The 16,617-nt window shown below is 42.8% G+C and overlaps 1 protein-coding gene across 1 annotated transcript in view; it reads left to right on the forward strand.

The window, feature by feature from the left end:
- The window catches only part of dlc1 (DLC1 Rho GTPase activating protein), an 86,605-nt gene extending 77,845 nt beyond the window's left edge, over positions 1-8,760 (forward strand). Inside the window, exons 11-18 of the mRNA XM_085409857.1 lie at positions 1,385-1,544; positions 2,378-2,585; positions 3,082-3,298; positions 3,700-3,814; positions 4,960-5,175; positions 6,476-6,693; positions 6,810-6,983; positions 7,074-8,760. Coding sequence (XP_085265983.1) covers positions 1,385-1,544; positions 2,378-2,585; positions 3,082-3,298; positions 3,700-3,814; positions 4,960-5,175; positions 6,476-6,693; positions 6,810-6,983; positions 7,074-7,173 — 1,408 coding nt within the window. The 3' untranslated portion in view covers positions 7,174-8,760. The remainder of the gene's footprint in view (positions 1-1,384; positions 1,545-2,377; positions 2,586-3,081; positions 3,299-3,699; positions 3,815-4,959; positions 5,176-6,475; positions 6,694-6,809; positions 6,984-7,073) is intronic.
- Positions 8,761-16,617: the final 7,857 nt, after the last annotated feature.

Here is a 16,617-nt window from a genome sequence, read left to right on the forward strand (position 1 = left end):
TCTGCCACTGCCATATTGTTCCTCTAAGTAATGCCCTTTAATATACCCATTCAGCCAGCTATTAACCCTCTCAATCCTACCCATCTCCAAATCCTCTCCATCTGCAGGTTGTTGTATAGTGTGGGGATGGCTGTCCACAGAGGTTGGGTTTCACATTCTTTTCCCAGGCCCATAATTGCTGGGAAGGGGCGTACATAGTCTTTTTCTCAACGGGGCAATCATGGCAGTTCACACGCGAGGTGTTGAGCTCGAGGCTGAAAAGAGCTGCACGCAATAACTGTCCTTCCAAGCTATCTTCTGTACCACTTCTAAGCTTAAGGTCTGGGCTAATGTAATTCCCTGAAATGAAAGCAGCTGAATGTCACTGAACATTCTTCACATTACAGTAGACTGAAGTGTCATTGTGCTAAATTGCTATAAGCCAAAGTGCTACCTAGAATTGGCTGTTTTGAAGAAGCTAAAGTTAAGGAAAAAAGATGACTAGAAGTGGAAAAATCACATTAATTCTGTGTTATTTTTCTGCTCGAGGCTTTCTTTTAAACGGGAATAGAAGGCATTATGACAGTCTTATGACAGGTCGAGGCTCACTGAAAGACAGTGTCCAATTGTTGGCCACTGGAGGCCCACAACATAGTCAGAATTCTGCCCGGGATCATAACATGCTCTTTTTTTTTTCTTCTTCTTGTTGTTTTTTTCTAAACCGTGCTTCTAAGAAGCACTCCGAGTCTTGTGAACCCCAGCACTTACAAAGACGCACTTGTCCTGAGTCACGCATAACATCTCTGTGCAAAACACACTCACACCCATGCAGACAGATACTCAGCCATAAATCTGCGGGCACATTCTTGTGAAACGGTCAGGGTTGCATGTTTCAACTCTGGGTTTGTGGATGGAGACTTGCTGTTCACTAGGAACCAAATCCTTGCACACAAGCTCGCCCAGAGTGACAAATCTGGAGACGGACGTCGACTGGAGATGTACAAAGTAGCGGGTTTGTACATCTCCTTTCCACGATCCCCATTTTTCCCTTACCTTTTTACCCACGCCCCCCGTAACCCTGCAGATGGACCTCTGCACTCGCTCACTTTCACACTCGCCTTGCACACACATAAAAGGCTCAAGCGCTGTGTGATAAAAGGCCTAATTGGATTTGTTTGAGTTTTACATTGCATCTGAACTAAAAATAAACCATTTGACGCATTTCTGACGTGATTCAATTTTCTGTGTATGAATAGGTGTTTGTGGAATGTCTGTGTTAGCCCTGATTACTGTGATGTGTTTTTGTTGATTACAGTCTAGGCTCTCAGTTAGTAAAGAGAGAATGAAGGTATGTCATTATAATGTTGACCCATTTTAAAGATCCAAATTTGTGTGTATGCTGCAGGGCTGTGCCGAAGTTTATGAAGCGCATCAAGGTGCGCGACTACAAAGACAGGAATGTGTTTGGTGTGCCACTACAAGTCATCGTCCAGCGGACGGGACAGCCCCTGCCTCAAGGAATCCAGCAGGCCATGCGCTACTTACGAAATCAGTGCCTCGACCAGGTAACATATAGTACAGAAATATGCACAGATGTGTGCAAAACCTTTTTATACACTGGAATTGCAAGTTTACATGTAATGGCCACCTCAGCTTTAGCTTTAAGTACTATTTTAGCTAACTTGTTTTCTTTAAGCTACTCAAACGGCATAAAATATCAATTTAAATACATGTGCATATTTCTCTTGGTGTTACATAACATGAGGCAGGGAATTGGAAAAAGTCTGATGCCCACTCAGTGTGTAAACACTTTCTGTGTGCCAGGGGAGAGTCAGTGTGCTCAGTCACCTGTGTCGCTTTAATCTATACCCAGTCTGTCACAGTCTGTGCATTTATAAAGGAAGGAAAGGTGCAGTCAAATTGAAAAATGGCTTTTAATATGGCATCATGCAAAAGAGAATGATGGCTCTCTTTTCAAGGACAGACAAAGTGCCTCTGTTTGGAAGTGTGAAAGCTCATGGAAAATATTCAGTGAACAAGCCAGCAGTCTTCTTCTTTTCTCCTCCCCAACATTGCCATTTCACACAGCCTTAAAAGGCCATTGATGAGGTCCTACACAGCATTCACTACAAGAATGCCTACTGGCTGTTGTTGGAGCTCCTTGTAAATACAGTCAACAGGATCTGTTGTGATGTAACCATATTGACTGTAAGCTGCGGATTTGTGGATAAGTCAAGAATGTTATTTTCCTAATGCAACAGCCTAACGCAATAAAAGACGTGTGTGTGTGTGTTTGTGAGAGTCATTTTTGATACTCTTTGATCGGGTACTTTATAGTTCAAAGGTTTCTGCATGGTATGTGAGACGTAACCCTTTTCTTCTTTGTTTCCCCGCCCAGGTGGGTCTTTTCAGGAAATCGGGCGTAAAATCTCGTATCCAAGCCCTCCGTCAGATGAATGAAGCGAGCGGCGCCGACGGGGGAGGAGTCAACTACGAGGGCCAGTCAGCTTATGACGTTGCCGACATGCTGAAGCAGTACTTCAGAGATTTACCAGAGCCCTTGCTTACCAGCAAACTTTCAGAGACCTTCCTGCAGATCTATCAGTGTAAGAAGACACAAAACACAGAAAATGTTCTTCCAGGCTCGTCTACGTCATTCCTCGCGCAGCTTGACGTATGCAACTGCACAGCTGACATACTTTGTTTTAGATGTTGTAGCCATAGAGCTGTAAAAACACATGAGACAGATGAGCACACATCTGTGGACGCTACACCGTTTGCGTAAGGTGATGTATGAGAGGTCAAGCATATAGTGGACCCATACACATAAGCTTATGTAACATAGCTTATGTAACAGGTCAACACAGATCCCATCATAACTCGTTTTTGGCAGGTAATTGGAGGCCCGATACGGTCTACTTCCTGAATTAAACAACAGCTGGAAAGAACGATGACAGGATGTAATATGACAACAGATATTAGTACTGACTGACTCTCCTTGAGCTTTTAATTTTATATATGATAATCTTATTGTGGAGCTAAATAAATTTGTGCTAAATTGAACTGAAAAGGAATGATGATGGAGTCCATGTTCTTCTCCAGACATGCCTAAAGAGCTCCGCCTTCAGGCAGCTCGCGCTGCTGTGCTGCTCCTGCCGGATGAGAACCGAGAGGCACTCCGGACGCTGCTGTGTCTGCTCAGCGATGTGACGGCCAGCGTGGCTGAGAATCAGATGACTCCCACCAACCTAGCAGTTTGTCTGGCCCCATCCGTTTTCCACCTCAACACGCTTCGACGGAAGGAGAGCTCCTCGCCGAGGTGTGTGTCTGAGTGCGCGCCGTTGTAATCGGTTCAGTTTCATGCCTTTAATCAAAATAGTTTTTGTTGCAGCATCTTGCATAAGGGCACAATATGCCTGTGCAGTTTTGGAAAACAGGAAAGGGTCACTCCAAACTAGCACGAGGGCAGAATAGTGTGGAAGAGAGCAAAGCCGGTGAGAAGAGGAAGGGGGAGAGACAGAGGAAATAGAAAGGTTACATAAACGTCCAGACCTAAATAAAAAAACACATGCATTGTTCCACATTTGGCACTTCTAGGTGAGGGTTTATCAGCTTTATACAGCTAAACCGTTTCCTCCAGTTTTTTTTTTTACTTTTCTTTTGTGGTGATTGCTCTGATTAGCCTCATTATGTCTTCTTCTTTTTCCTTCTTTCCCAAAGGGTGATGAACCGGAAGCAGACACTCGGAAAGCCAGACCAGAGGGACCTGAATGAAAACCTTGCTGCCACTCACGGCCTGGCGCACATGATCCAGGAGTGCAGGAAACTCTTTAGGGTCAGTGATTAAAAATCGTGTAGCAGAACCTGTGCAGCAAACTCTTCACTTTTAAAGTTAGCTTAAAAAATAAAAGCAGAATGAGTTACTGGCTACTACCTTCACAGTAAACTGCCATTTAAGGTAACGAGGGTATGTTTGCTGACAGAATAAATGTCACCTCCGGTTTCCTGCCGCATACCTCGTGTCCCTGCGTTTGTCCTGTCAACAAACAGAGTCCCAGTTATGTAAGGTATTGATCCAATTCATGCAGTTATTCGTTCAAGAGGAGTTTGGATTATGGAAAGTGAACATGCTACGGGGGGCTGAATACCTATGTTGTCCAGAGCTCTGTTCAAGTAAACGCCCCCCAAACTCTAGCATAGTATCACAGGGGTCAGAAATCCATAAATTCATGTCAGTGAGATTTGGCATCTCCACATGGATAGCACAACAGGAAATAATCAGCAAAACTACAGCATTACAGATCCAATTAAAACTGACATTAAGCCAGAAATGTGCTTTGCCTTGTGCCATCTTCTCTGGACATGGTAGAGTAAATGTTAAAAGGCTGCACACTATGTCATTAAGGTCGTTTAAAATTCTATTAGGCTGTGGAAAGGCTTCCTGCTTTCCTGTCATGGTCACATTGCACAAGTAAACCGAATTAACCTCCTTAAATGATTTCTTTAATTACATTTGCATTTGCTTATGGAGGTTTTTTTAAAGGGAAGATTGACGATAACACTGTCAGGATGCAATTAACAATGGAAGATATGAAGGAGACTATATTGAGAATACACTAGGCAAACACAGGATGTGTTTCCAGTTTGTTTAATGGGATTAATGTAATAATGACAAAGCCAGAAAAACCATGACTTCAGTGTTAATCACGTATTCAGAAATGCTTTGAGATCTTTAAAATCAGACCTGTTTTACATAATAGTTTTTCCCCACAGTAAGCTCACACTGCCAATCATTTTTAGTGAAGGGGGTCTTAATTAATTTTTTAGTTTTTTCTCTGAAGTTTTCTGTGCTTTGTTTTCTCTAACATCAGTAGGAATTGTAGAAGTCTGTCAAACCAAAAGATATTTCTTTATCCTAAACTCTAACAGACTAAGCAGATGAATAATTGTTCTAACCATCCATCTCCTCTTCTCTCACAGATCCCAGAAGAAATGAATCGCTGCAGAAACTCGTATATGGAGCAGGCTTTGCTGCCGCAGCGCTTGGAGGAGCTTGCAGGTGAAGAGGCTGCGCATGGAGGCTACAGGGCGTACCTACAAGATAGCCTGGACACTCTCCTCAAAGAGGCTAAAGACAAGTTCAAAGGATATGACAGCTGCTCCACGCCAGAGCATGCTGACCTGGCATATAGGAAGGTAGGTCCTCTTTTTTTCTTTTTTTAAAAATCTATCTCTAGGTCCTCTTAAATGTCATCTGTTCAGCCTGTGCGGCTACTTTCAGCCTGGAAACATTGATAAAATTGTCAGACAGCTCACAGGAAAGATTTATTATCTTTCTATAGAGTGTAAACAAGCTGTCACTCCTGAAACATGCACACCATCTCTGTTTCCTCTCCTCTCTTTTCCTCTCAGTCCTTGCCCTGCCTCTCTTTTAACTCTAAATATCGAGTGGAAAACCTGCAGTTAGGGTTTCCTGTGTAAAAACAAATCCGTGCGAAAGTGGCCTGGCCCCTTGGCATCTCATTCCCATCCCAGTACTGGACTCCATCCCAGAATGACATCAGCTTGACATAGAGACACACACACACAAACACAAACCCGTACAGAGCCTCTGCATTATCCCAGGCTTACATTTCCTGTGTCCAGTTTGCGAGGCCCTGGATGAGGTTATCTTTTTCTCCAGTTTAAAGTCACAAGGCACAGAGTGTGTGCTTTTTATCATATGATGGCAGAAAGAAGCAGCTGACCTGGCCAGAGCGCAGTGAAATATGTTGAAACACAGCCTAGCTGTTGTGCATAAGATTACCGTTATATTACTACATCCGATTTTTGTAATTTCCCCTAATGTAACTGGTACAATTAGATATCTTATAGCAAGCCTCCAAACACTTGCATAAGACACTGAAAGTTTATATTTACCACATTTCAGTCAGGAGCACTACAGTGAAAGAAGATTATTTCCATCTGCAGCAATTTATATTTGGCAGTGAAGGGCTGTTCTGGGGGCCTTCCAAGCACACATGTGGAGATCCAGAGACAGCAACAGCAAGACCCCAGCACAGAACAAGATGTTAAGTTAGATACAGCATGAAATGTAGGAACTGAGGTAAAGACGGGGGAATGCTTAATCAGAGCTTGAAGGGCAGGCAACTGGTGTTCTTTAAGTTTGCTGAGGACATCTCACTCGTTGACTGATTATTAATCGTGTGCATTATTACACGACTGTGAAAAAGGTGTCAGATATTACCACCAGAGGTTGTGAGTGAAACTGAACTGACGAAGCCTCTTGGGTGAGAGGTGAAATGTCTTGAAAATACTTAAACAAGTCCAGTCACCTTCTTTTCAAGCCCTTAAAACTAACTGCAGGAACCTGTGTGCATGACATTTCCTGTCTGCTGTAATTTCCTGTCTTTGTTCTGTGATTTTAATGACATAAAGTGCTTTAAATCAATGGACTGCAAGTAAAGTAACTGGGTCTCGCCATCTGTTTCTCTAGGTCCATGATGGGTATCCACTGCGGTTGTGGAAAGTAACGGTGGAGGTTCCCGCAACTCCCGAAGAGGTTTTGACCCGGGTGCTGCGAGAGCAGGGACACTGGGATGAGGACCTGCTCGAGAGCCGTGTAGTGGAGACCCTCGATGACAGGACAGAGGTCTACCAGTATGTCAGGAACTCCATGGCGCCTCATCCTACCAGAGACCATGTCGTGCTCAGGTAGATCGCTGTCTTTTTCTCTTCTTTGTGTTTATTTTGCTTTTGTCTTTATCTTTCATCTTACATCTAATTTAATGCTGTTTCTAATCTAAAGTGTCTTTATTGGTTTCTAACAGAACATGGGTAACGGACCTGCCAAAGGGAGCATGCGCACTGGTGTGTACCTCTGTAGACCACGAAGGGGCGTCTGCGGTGGGCGTCCGAGCCAATGTTCTTACTTCACGCTACTTCATAGAGCCCTGTGGAGCGAGCAAATCCCGACTCACGCACATTTCCCGAACCGACTGCAGGTGAGTGGATTACTTCCAGAGCCACAAACAAATCAAGTTTTAGAGCAACGCAGTAGGCTAACAGCCTCCTCTCTTTCTTTGTCTAATCAGGGGTCGTTTCCCAGAGTGGTACAATAAACTGTATGGACACTTGTGCGCTGCCGAGGTGGCACGGATACGAGACTCATTCACTGCACCCATGGACAAATGAGAAAGCGCTGTGCAATTTGGACGGCGGCAGTTTTGGGGAATTTTTTTGGGGGGGTGGGACTTTGACCTCCATCCCACCAGGGAGGTCAAAGTCCAAGCCTCCATCCTCACATCAGGACAAACTCTGGATCCTGGATTGAAGGACTTTTTTTTGTGATTTTTCCCCCCCCCCCCCTATGTCCAAACAAGATTGATGTTATGTTTTTAAACTGTTCTTTTGGGGCCTCCCAGCGTGCTGCCAAGAGGACTTATGTCAGACAAACATTTATCTGGGCCAGAGGAGGCGATGTTGATACAGGATGTATGGTTTGTCCAAAGGGTGCTATTGCTTCTGAGAAGCAAAAGAGGGATTTAATGTATGCGTGAGAGCGTGTATGCGAATACGTCAGTTAACACAGATTCGTCATACTGGTTTCCAGTAGCAGAAAAATGTGTACATAAAGTAGTCTGTTCAAAGTAAAGGTCGGCGTATGTCCTGCGTTACCTCTGTCCCCTTTTTTTCTGTTACAGCAAAGCACAGCAGACATTATTATGGTCAGCCGATTGATAAATCCACGGGCGAAGAAAGACGGTAATGCGCAGACTGAGCGGAGACAATAGATAGGATGTTGTGAGACGACAGGTGGCCGGTAGCACAAAGGGTTTTAGTGTTTTAGGGTAGAGACAGACGAGTACTGGTGGCTGGCTCACCAAACTGAGAGGAGCGATCAAAGGAAGGGCCTCATTTACTAACATACAGATAGATGTCTTAAATTCCATCAAGAAGAATTCAAATTGAGTAAGCGGCAAATGTCTCTCGAGCGTGTGATGCCATTGTTTGCGTTCTCGGAGATGCATAGGCACACTTTATGGATGTCACGAACCGAAACGCAAGACCAAACTGATTTAATGGACCAATTCTTTTTAAAAACCCAAGATGAAAACAGTAGATTCCCCACAGTGAGCTTTTCCTCACCGTCACAAGTGTTAGATTTGTTTAAAGCACAGCACAGTTTTTGAGATTTTAGGCTTGTATGCTATCAAAGTTTTTAAAAACATATAATGCTTTCGCAGTCGCTTTGATGTAGACGAGAACAGAAAGGTAGTCCGACAGGAAAAGTAGAGGGGGAAAAAAAAGAGGGGTCCTTTTATAAAGGTGGTGATTTTACAGGTTTTACTGTAAAGAGGAGGGCAGACTGAATGTGTGAATTTGAAGGAAGGAAAATATCTTTGCGTGAGCTTCTTTCGCTGTGCTGTCTCGTCTGTGTTCAAAAAATAAAGACATTGTATCAGCTGACCTTCACTCGTAACACTCGTGCTTAAATCTGAGGTTGTGCGTTGTTCGCGCTGACGTGTCCGATTAATCCACTAAGCCATTGTTCGCATCGCAAGTGTTTTAACTGTGTCTCTGCCAAATAATAATGCATGACAATGACAGTTAATTTAAAGCCAATATATTTATACCTCAGATATGTTTGTTTTGTATCATACTGTTTTATTGTACATGTTAAGCTTTGTGTTACGTAAATGAAAATGTTTTATCTTTTTTAATAATATTATTTCTGTACAGGTTAATCAAAGTGCACTATTAAATGTATTAAAATAATAACCGCGTGTGTGTGTCCTGTGAGTTATGTAGTTGTAAAGAAACAGGGAGGGCCACAGCACGGCCAACTTTCACACCAAAGTATTGTGGCTTTGTTCTGGCTTTGCTCTTCAGATCCCCCATAATCTGCTCGGTCGCCTGTTTGCACAACAGTTTGTTCCAAGTAATTACACCTTCTCAGCTCCAGACTGATACTGGACTTCCATTTTTGCTTCCCCTCATCGCCCGCTCTCTGTGTTTACTCCACACCAGTGAACGCATGATGGGACCAGAGAGGCTTGGTAGATCTTGGTGATCTCACCCGCTGTCCTGTTTGTTACATAATAGTGTCATATAGCAGAAGACAATGGGGCCTGTTGTACCACAGCTGTCCTGGCTTGGACACAGCAGACCCTACAATGAGGAGAGCAGTCATGTGGCAAAGCAGGGAGGGTGGGGTGGGCTCCAGGGTTTAGAGCTGAGAGCAGGGGGGAGCTAACATACCCATCTATGTTTTTATCCACTTGGCCAAGTGAGAAGTGTCCATGTGCGGCAGGAAAACATCCTTCGCACGTGCTGTACATGTTTTGTTCAGGATCTGGTGTAAACCAAACAGAAGAATTGTTATGATCCTTAACCGTGAACCGTGTATTCTCATAGCTCAAGTCTCAGTACTTTCCATATACGTACAGAGCGACAGCATAAACAAGTGTTAACTTGACTGCGAAAGCCCACAGTTAAGACAGGGCATTTACATTTCACGCTGGCATCCTCACTCGCATTTTTTTTCCCCTGTTGGATCAAGAACACTTCTTCTTACACTCGAGTGCAACACAGAACTGGAGACAAACCAGAGACTCCAACAAGATCATACACGTAGCCGGAGACGTGCGCACACGTGCTTGGCTTTGAATTTGTCGCATAATGTTTAACAGAATCTTTCAAATAACATAAACCTCCAGGTGACCTCTTCCTCCCTCTAGTTCTAGTGTGTGTGTGTGTACGTGCATTTGCTTGCACACTCGAAATGCTGCTGTGTTTTTTGCATGTTCTTGAGTACGTGTTTCTCCTGAGAACCCAAACACCTCTGGGAGATTACGCAGGGCCAGATAAGGCTGACCAAGAGTCACCACCAGGGCTGCATTCCTGCACAGCTGTTTGAGAATCAGGCACAGAAGGTTTCCCACATTGATAAATGAATACGAGCGTGTGCATTCTTCCTCCAGATTTCTCAAGACGTCTACGCTCAGAACAGTGTGCATTTTGTTGCTCTGCACAGTCTTTTTCTTTTTATTCCTTAAGTGAATAATGCAATTTTATTCCACTCTGAAACAGATAACACCAGCACAGACAACCTTTGTGCTTCAGATTGAATGATAGAAATATGTCGAGGCTCGTTATGTGACCACATTTTCTCCATTTTACTTTACAAGTCAAACGATCGACACCATGCAAGCTGCCTGCTTATTACAGTTTAAGCATCACATTATGATGCACATGTTACACACCGGACTTTTTTTATTTTTTCTCCCAGCGTTATCAGTCCCACAGACATATCAAACTGAGAGGAAGTGTGTGTCACATATCTCCGCGTGGACTGGAATGTTCTGACAAATCAACTGTAGCACTGTTTTGTCAACAGAAATGGTATGTCATCGTGATAAGACTGTATTTGAAGAGTCAACAGGGAAAAGAACGAGGGTTTAGTCACACAGTGTTTCTGTAGTTCCTTTGATTATCTTTATATTTCAGAAATTCAAAGCCTGCGAACCACTCGAGTACACCGTATGCATCAGTGTACGAACATGATGCAACGTACAATAAACACACGGGTAAGCAGGCCTGAGTCTGCAGACCTGCGTTCATTTTATACAATGTTTTTCTAAAAGCCAGTTCCCAATATCTCAGGACGCTTCATGTTAAAGTCAGCAGTCTTGGTAACTGTAAGAATTCTGCTGGATAGATTAAATAGTTTTATGAACTACTGAGAACCAGTGTGTCTGTAAATGTGACTCTGGTTTGTGTAATTATTCTTTAAGGGAGACTGTAAATATTTATAAAGTGAGAAACTCATCACTCTTTATGTGTTTTATGCTTTTAAAGCTTTTGATCCTGAGAATCACACAAAGTTATTAATTAAGAGGGGAAGAAGGAAGAAGTTTGTTCCCAGTTCGTTTAAATGGGCCTTTCCTACTCTACCCAAGCACTCGAAGCACTTCATTCATAGAAGCACTTTCTTCTACATAAGTGCTCTTATTTATATGGGGCAACTTGGGGTTAATATCTTACCCAGAGATATTTAACATGCAGACTGGAGCAACCGGGAACCAGGGATCGAACCACCAACCTCCCAGTTAGTAGCTGACCCGTTCTATTGCCTGAGCTACAGACTTTATGCTAATGAGTTGATGAAACTTGTCAAATTTGGTACTGTTCAGCCATCGCTCTACTGATCTCTAGAAGCTCCTTGCTAAATTCACCAATCTCTTTTATCTTATTTCACTTTTTTAAATTCATTTTTATGTAATTGTACTTCTGCTTTTGTCTCTTTACTATATCTTTCTTGAGTTATTTTGTCATATTTACTTAATATCTACTTAATTTGTGTATGCTTAATGTTTTGCATGCTGTAGCACAATCATTTCACAGTTTTGTGGATAAATACCATACATTTTATCTTGTTTTTTGTTTATGGCGTGAAAAACGACCCCCAACCCCTCAAACTAGGTAAGTGGAAGTAAAGAGATAATTGAATCTTAGGATCTGTAACTGGGGTTAGTTACATTGGGCATCTTGCATTGATCAAATTGTTATAACTGTATTTTTGTGTGGTAATAATCTTGCTTGCTTTTTTTTTAAAAATATGCCATATGAAGGCTTTGTTATGTTATTAAAAAAATTCCCTTTGTGCAAACACTCTGTGGGGAGTATAGGAAGAAAAAACTTCCTTTAACAGGAAGAAAGCTCCAAAAGAATTTTCTCAGGAAAAACAGCCATCTGTCTTCACTGACTGGCAAACCAAACAAACAGCAGTTTTTGTTGTTGTTTTAAATCAGTAACTACTGAGCAGCTTCAGACTCAGGGCCATATACAGACAGACAAGGAGCGATTTGACACAGAACACACAAAGCTACTGACATGCAAAGCAGCACCGGAACCAGCCCTATGCATTGCATCATCACAGAGAGTGGCTGCCATCTTTACTACACTCCACAGGAGATGATGGACAATAAGGAATAAGGAAAATAAAGAATTACAAAAATTCCGGCTTGAACTGGCAAACGCAGGACTAGTTTTCCAGAATCACTGTGACACCAGATGTTCCTAATCTGTACAATGTTGCACAGGTGAAAGAAGGCAGTTGTAGAGATTTGTTTAATGTGGCAGTTAAAGAACATATCTTGGCCAGCATGTTTGCTCTCTAACTATCATTCACGTGTGAGGAAGACTTATAGTTTGCATAAAATGGGCAACTGTCAGATAATCGTTATACAAAGTAACATCTGCTATAGTAAAATTTTGTGATCGGTTTTGAAATCAGTATATGGACTGATTATTTCCTTCTGTGCTTCAAATCCGCAAACTATGGTTAGTCTGTAACTCTTCAGATTAACCATACGGATGCACATTTGCAAGGATCTAGAAATAAAGAGGGATGATCTTAAATAAAGAAAAATAAAAAGGCTCAGTCAAGTATAGCTTCTTAATAAAGACACATTTAATTGGAAATTGTTGATCAAGAATAAATTATAGGGGATGACACTTCCTTTCTAGCTTTTGTGACATCGGATTTAAAATTATATGAGAGCGACAAGGAAAGAGAAAGGAAGATTCATGAAAGGAGGGCGTGCCGACTCTGTTATCATCAGTGGCACTGTAACGTGTTTAATGTAGCAAATGAGCAAAATTCAAGTTGTGCGTCTGCACAGTTTTAACCTCGTGAGACCCAGCCTGTTCATTCACATCCTCTGGTGTGGACGCACAAATCACACACAAAAAAAGTTCAACTGAAAGTTTAACCTCCTGAGGTTAGTCATGGAACTGTATGCTGGTTTATGCATCTGATCATTCGAGTGAGCAGGCTGTGACTCACAGTTTACACAGTGCAACACTGCCCTCTAGTGGGTGTTTATAACAAGCCTATCACATGACAGTGCAAACTGCTTCATCGCGCTCTCTGTGGATTGCGTACCATCAGAATGTGCTAAGAACCAAATAATGCGATCCGTGCGAAATATTACATATAATGAACTGCACGTTGACAAGTGATCATTAATGCTATGTACATTTCTATTTTTCAGTATAAAACATTTCTTTGACATGCTTTAAAATTCATTCGATTAAAAATAGATACATATTTTATTGTATTTATTCAATCCAGACATTTTGTAAATAAATAACTTTTTACAAATAAAGCTTTTTTAAACAAGTCCATTAAAGCAATAATATTCTTTAACCACTAGAGGGAGGTGTCCCTCCACGTTATACAAAACTCAATCAGGTTCACACCGCCTCATAAAATCTCAGCTACACTGTGTAACGTTTTTACAGCGTTTCCCCAAAGATTGCAGAATTTCACAAATCACCCTTTTACTTTTCCCTTAGAGCTGATGAGCTCTGAACATCTGTATATCATTAAAGCCAAGAGTGGTTAAGCATGAGGGGACGTGAGTGGATATCCTGTTCAATAGCTATAATAATGTAACCATAGTATCACCACAATTGCCACAGAAACTTACAGCCAGGAGAACATATTTTGACAGACCCCGAGAGGTGAAATGACTCAACAGTCAGTTTGAAGAAGCAGATTCGGAACTGGCAGATGATCAATCAGAGTAACTGTTTGGTGTGAACAATGTAAAATGTTACAGTTTTTTTTAATTGGTTTGGTACTATTTTCACAACTAAAGTGTGCATTTTCAAATCTCTCAGTACAAAACTCACATTTGATCACATTTGTAACACCACTAGTCATTCTTTCAAATCTGATGTCATGAGTTCATTGTATTTGCACATATTTTCATTCCACTTAATCATTGTTGCAGAACATATGATCATTGTGATATATTCTGAGAACATTTGCTTTAATCACCCAAACAAAACAGTAAGATCTTTTTTCAACGTAGTACTTTTACCAATCATTTCATTCAGGAGCAAATAATACAAGGTAAGCGTTTCAAATTGTCCTTGGTGATGAATGAGTGTAACTGAACTGTAAAACTTTACACAGCAAATATTACACTTATGTTCAGGCATAACCGCCTAGGCTGCACTGTCGAGCGCAGATCCACTGAGCGCTCAACACAGACAGCATCGTCAGAAGGAAGAGCGCAGGGCAAGCTAGCGAGACAGAAGTTAAGCTCTCCTTACAACATGAACCTCCCCCACCCTCATTCAGATCTGGCGTTTGGAATTATTTTGGTTTTCATGTGACGTATGACCCTGAAGGTAAGCGAGTCATGGACTAAAGTAAAACAGTATGTTGGATGTGCCATGCAATGCTCAATTACATGGGTGGGAGCTAGTGTGTTAGCGCAGTTAGCTCGTTAACATGTTGGCGGTCTAGCCCCAGGCATGGGGCGATCAGGGGTAGCTCGTTAACGGAGATTTGCCGTGTTGTGGCGTTAACGTCATTTCAACGAGATTAACGCTGACAGCACTAGTGGGAACACAACGAATATGACTGCACGTTTACGCCCACATCAATCCTAGTGCAAAGACAAGTGGAAGCAGAAAAAAAACAACAAGCATGCATGCTACAAACTTTACCCGAGTCATTTAGACAGCCGTTAGCACATGATTCTCCTTATGGGGACCTGATATGTTTAATCAGACAAGGTGGAGACGGAGGTGCCGTTTGGTCTTGCTTCCCGTGAGCTAGCCAGGGAGCACAGCCGTTTATTGACATCTGCAGAAGAACACTGCGGCTAGCTAACTGCTCAGCACAGCAACAACAACAACAACACACAGGGCGCCCTCTGACCCCGGAAGGACACACCGTCGCAGCGAGAAGGCGTCACCCGTCACTATGGCAACATAAACAAAACATAACTGTACGAACAGAACCCCGAACAGTCCTGACCCGCTACAATATGCTGCTGAGAATATAGCCCAGAAGAAGCGTATAGTATAGCTTTTATTTTGGAAAGAGCCATTTCTCTGTAATAAACTCTCTTTTCCAAAGATGAGTGATTCCTCAATCAGATACAGGGCTCGCAAAATCGCTAGCCCGACGTCCCGGGGCTAGCGATTTTTTCAGTCGGGCTACCAAAATCTATCTCTGCCCTGCCCGTCGGCCTACCTTAGGAAGGGAAAATATATGTCAATGCTTTTGCATTCTTTCGGAAATGTAGCTGGGTAATTATGTCATTGGCATCGGTTAGCCACTGTCAATATGTGACATATTGAAATCGCGTTTGAATTTGCGCTTGTTTTTTGCTTTCACTTTGCAATCGCGCGAACTGTGTATAGAGAGCAACAGCACTGATTGGTGAGTGATGATAATTTGTGCACCAATTCCTCTGACATCGTCTTATCAATCGTTAGCTTACTATGCAAACATGACAAGTGAAATCTCCCGCAGCAAGCTTAAACATATGAGAGGTTCATTGCGCATAGAATCGCTGACCGTTATGTATGTGTGTGTGTGTGTGTGTGTGTGTGTGTGTGTGTGTGTGTGTGTGTGTGTGTGTGTGTGTGTGTGTGTGTAAAAGCAGCAGGATATATATTTTAGTTCTGCTGAGCCAAATAAGACAGGTCAGGGTGAAGAAGTGACAGCCAAAGAAAAGCTTACCACAAAATGGAAAAGTTATGACAAATCAGACTATAAGGCAAAAAGAAAGTGCAGCTTTATGGTTTCATGGACAAAATAATTTCTGTGGCTGCGATATGACGAGCTAAATAACCAGGGCTGCACATAAGTGGTCCGCAGGTGCGCATTCGCTGTCAAAAAAAAACAAAAAAAACGCGCACAAGATATGAAGTTGCAACGCGCGTTTGCATACATAAGATTTTCTGGAGGTGGACAGACATTTGTTTAGAACTCTTAAAGATGTCGAAGAAGCTCCTTTAAGCAATTGCTTTGGTGTTCCTCCTGTCATGGTCCGGGTGAGCACGGGGTTTTTCCACTCCGCTGGGTTCTACCTTCAGGCAGAGACTCCAATCAGCTTCCACACCTGGTTCCAATCAAGTCACCTGCATATAAGACCAGCATTCACAACAGACCTCTGCCAGATCTTCTGCTAACCCATGTCAGTGCTAGGCTGCGAACCCCTTGTGAGAACCCTCAACTACTGCTTTTCCCTCACCGTGTTTTTCTTTGTCATAGGACCCACCTGGCAGTCACGTTTCCCGAACTACTCTCATCTCCGCCTGGACGCTGGTTCTGTCATCTGGTTTCTTCCTCTCCACCATCGGACTACACCTGCCTGCCTCCCTGCCAAGTCCCTCACTCCACGCATATTCTGGATCCTCTCTGGACACTCCTCACCCGGAACCCCCTGGACACCCCTTCCTCGCATGACACTTTAAACCTGCAACGCGTAAGCCCTAACCTCCATAGCCTAATCCTGCAGCTGTGATTCACTGGACTGCCACTGACTACTTGTCTCTTCTCATTATAGTGACTGCGTACCTCCATCCAAGCCGCTGCCCCTTTTTTCCATCCGTGAAATCCAGCACCTAGCCATAGCACTCAGTTTCATGTTCACAGTTTGGCCTCACAGTTCACAGTTCATAGCATTTCATAATTCATAGCATTCATAGTCTCCTGTTGTGTAATTTCACTAGACACTTGTAAATAAAGCACTGTGTTCACGCCTGTTTGCCTCCCTCTGTGTCTGCATTTGAGTCCACACCCATAGCCGGGCCCTCTCGGCCGTA

The sequence above is a fragment of the Rhamphochromis longiceps genome, linkage group LG6 (assembly GCF_057381845.1).
Source record: "Rhamphochromis longiceps isolate RC_006_pf linkage group LG6, R_longiceps_female_GT1.1, whole genome shotgun sequence".
Lineage (NCBI taxonomy): Eukaryota > Metazoa > Chordata > Actinopteri > Cichliformes > Cichlidae > Rhamphochromis > Rhamphochromis longiceps.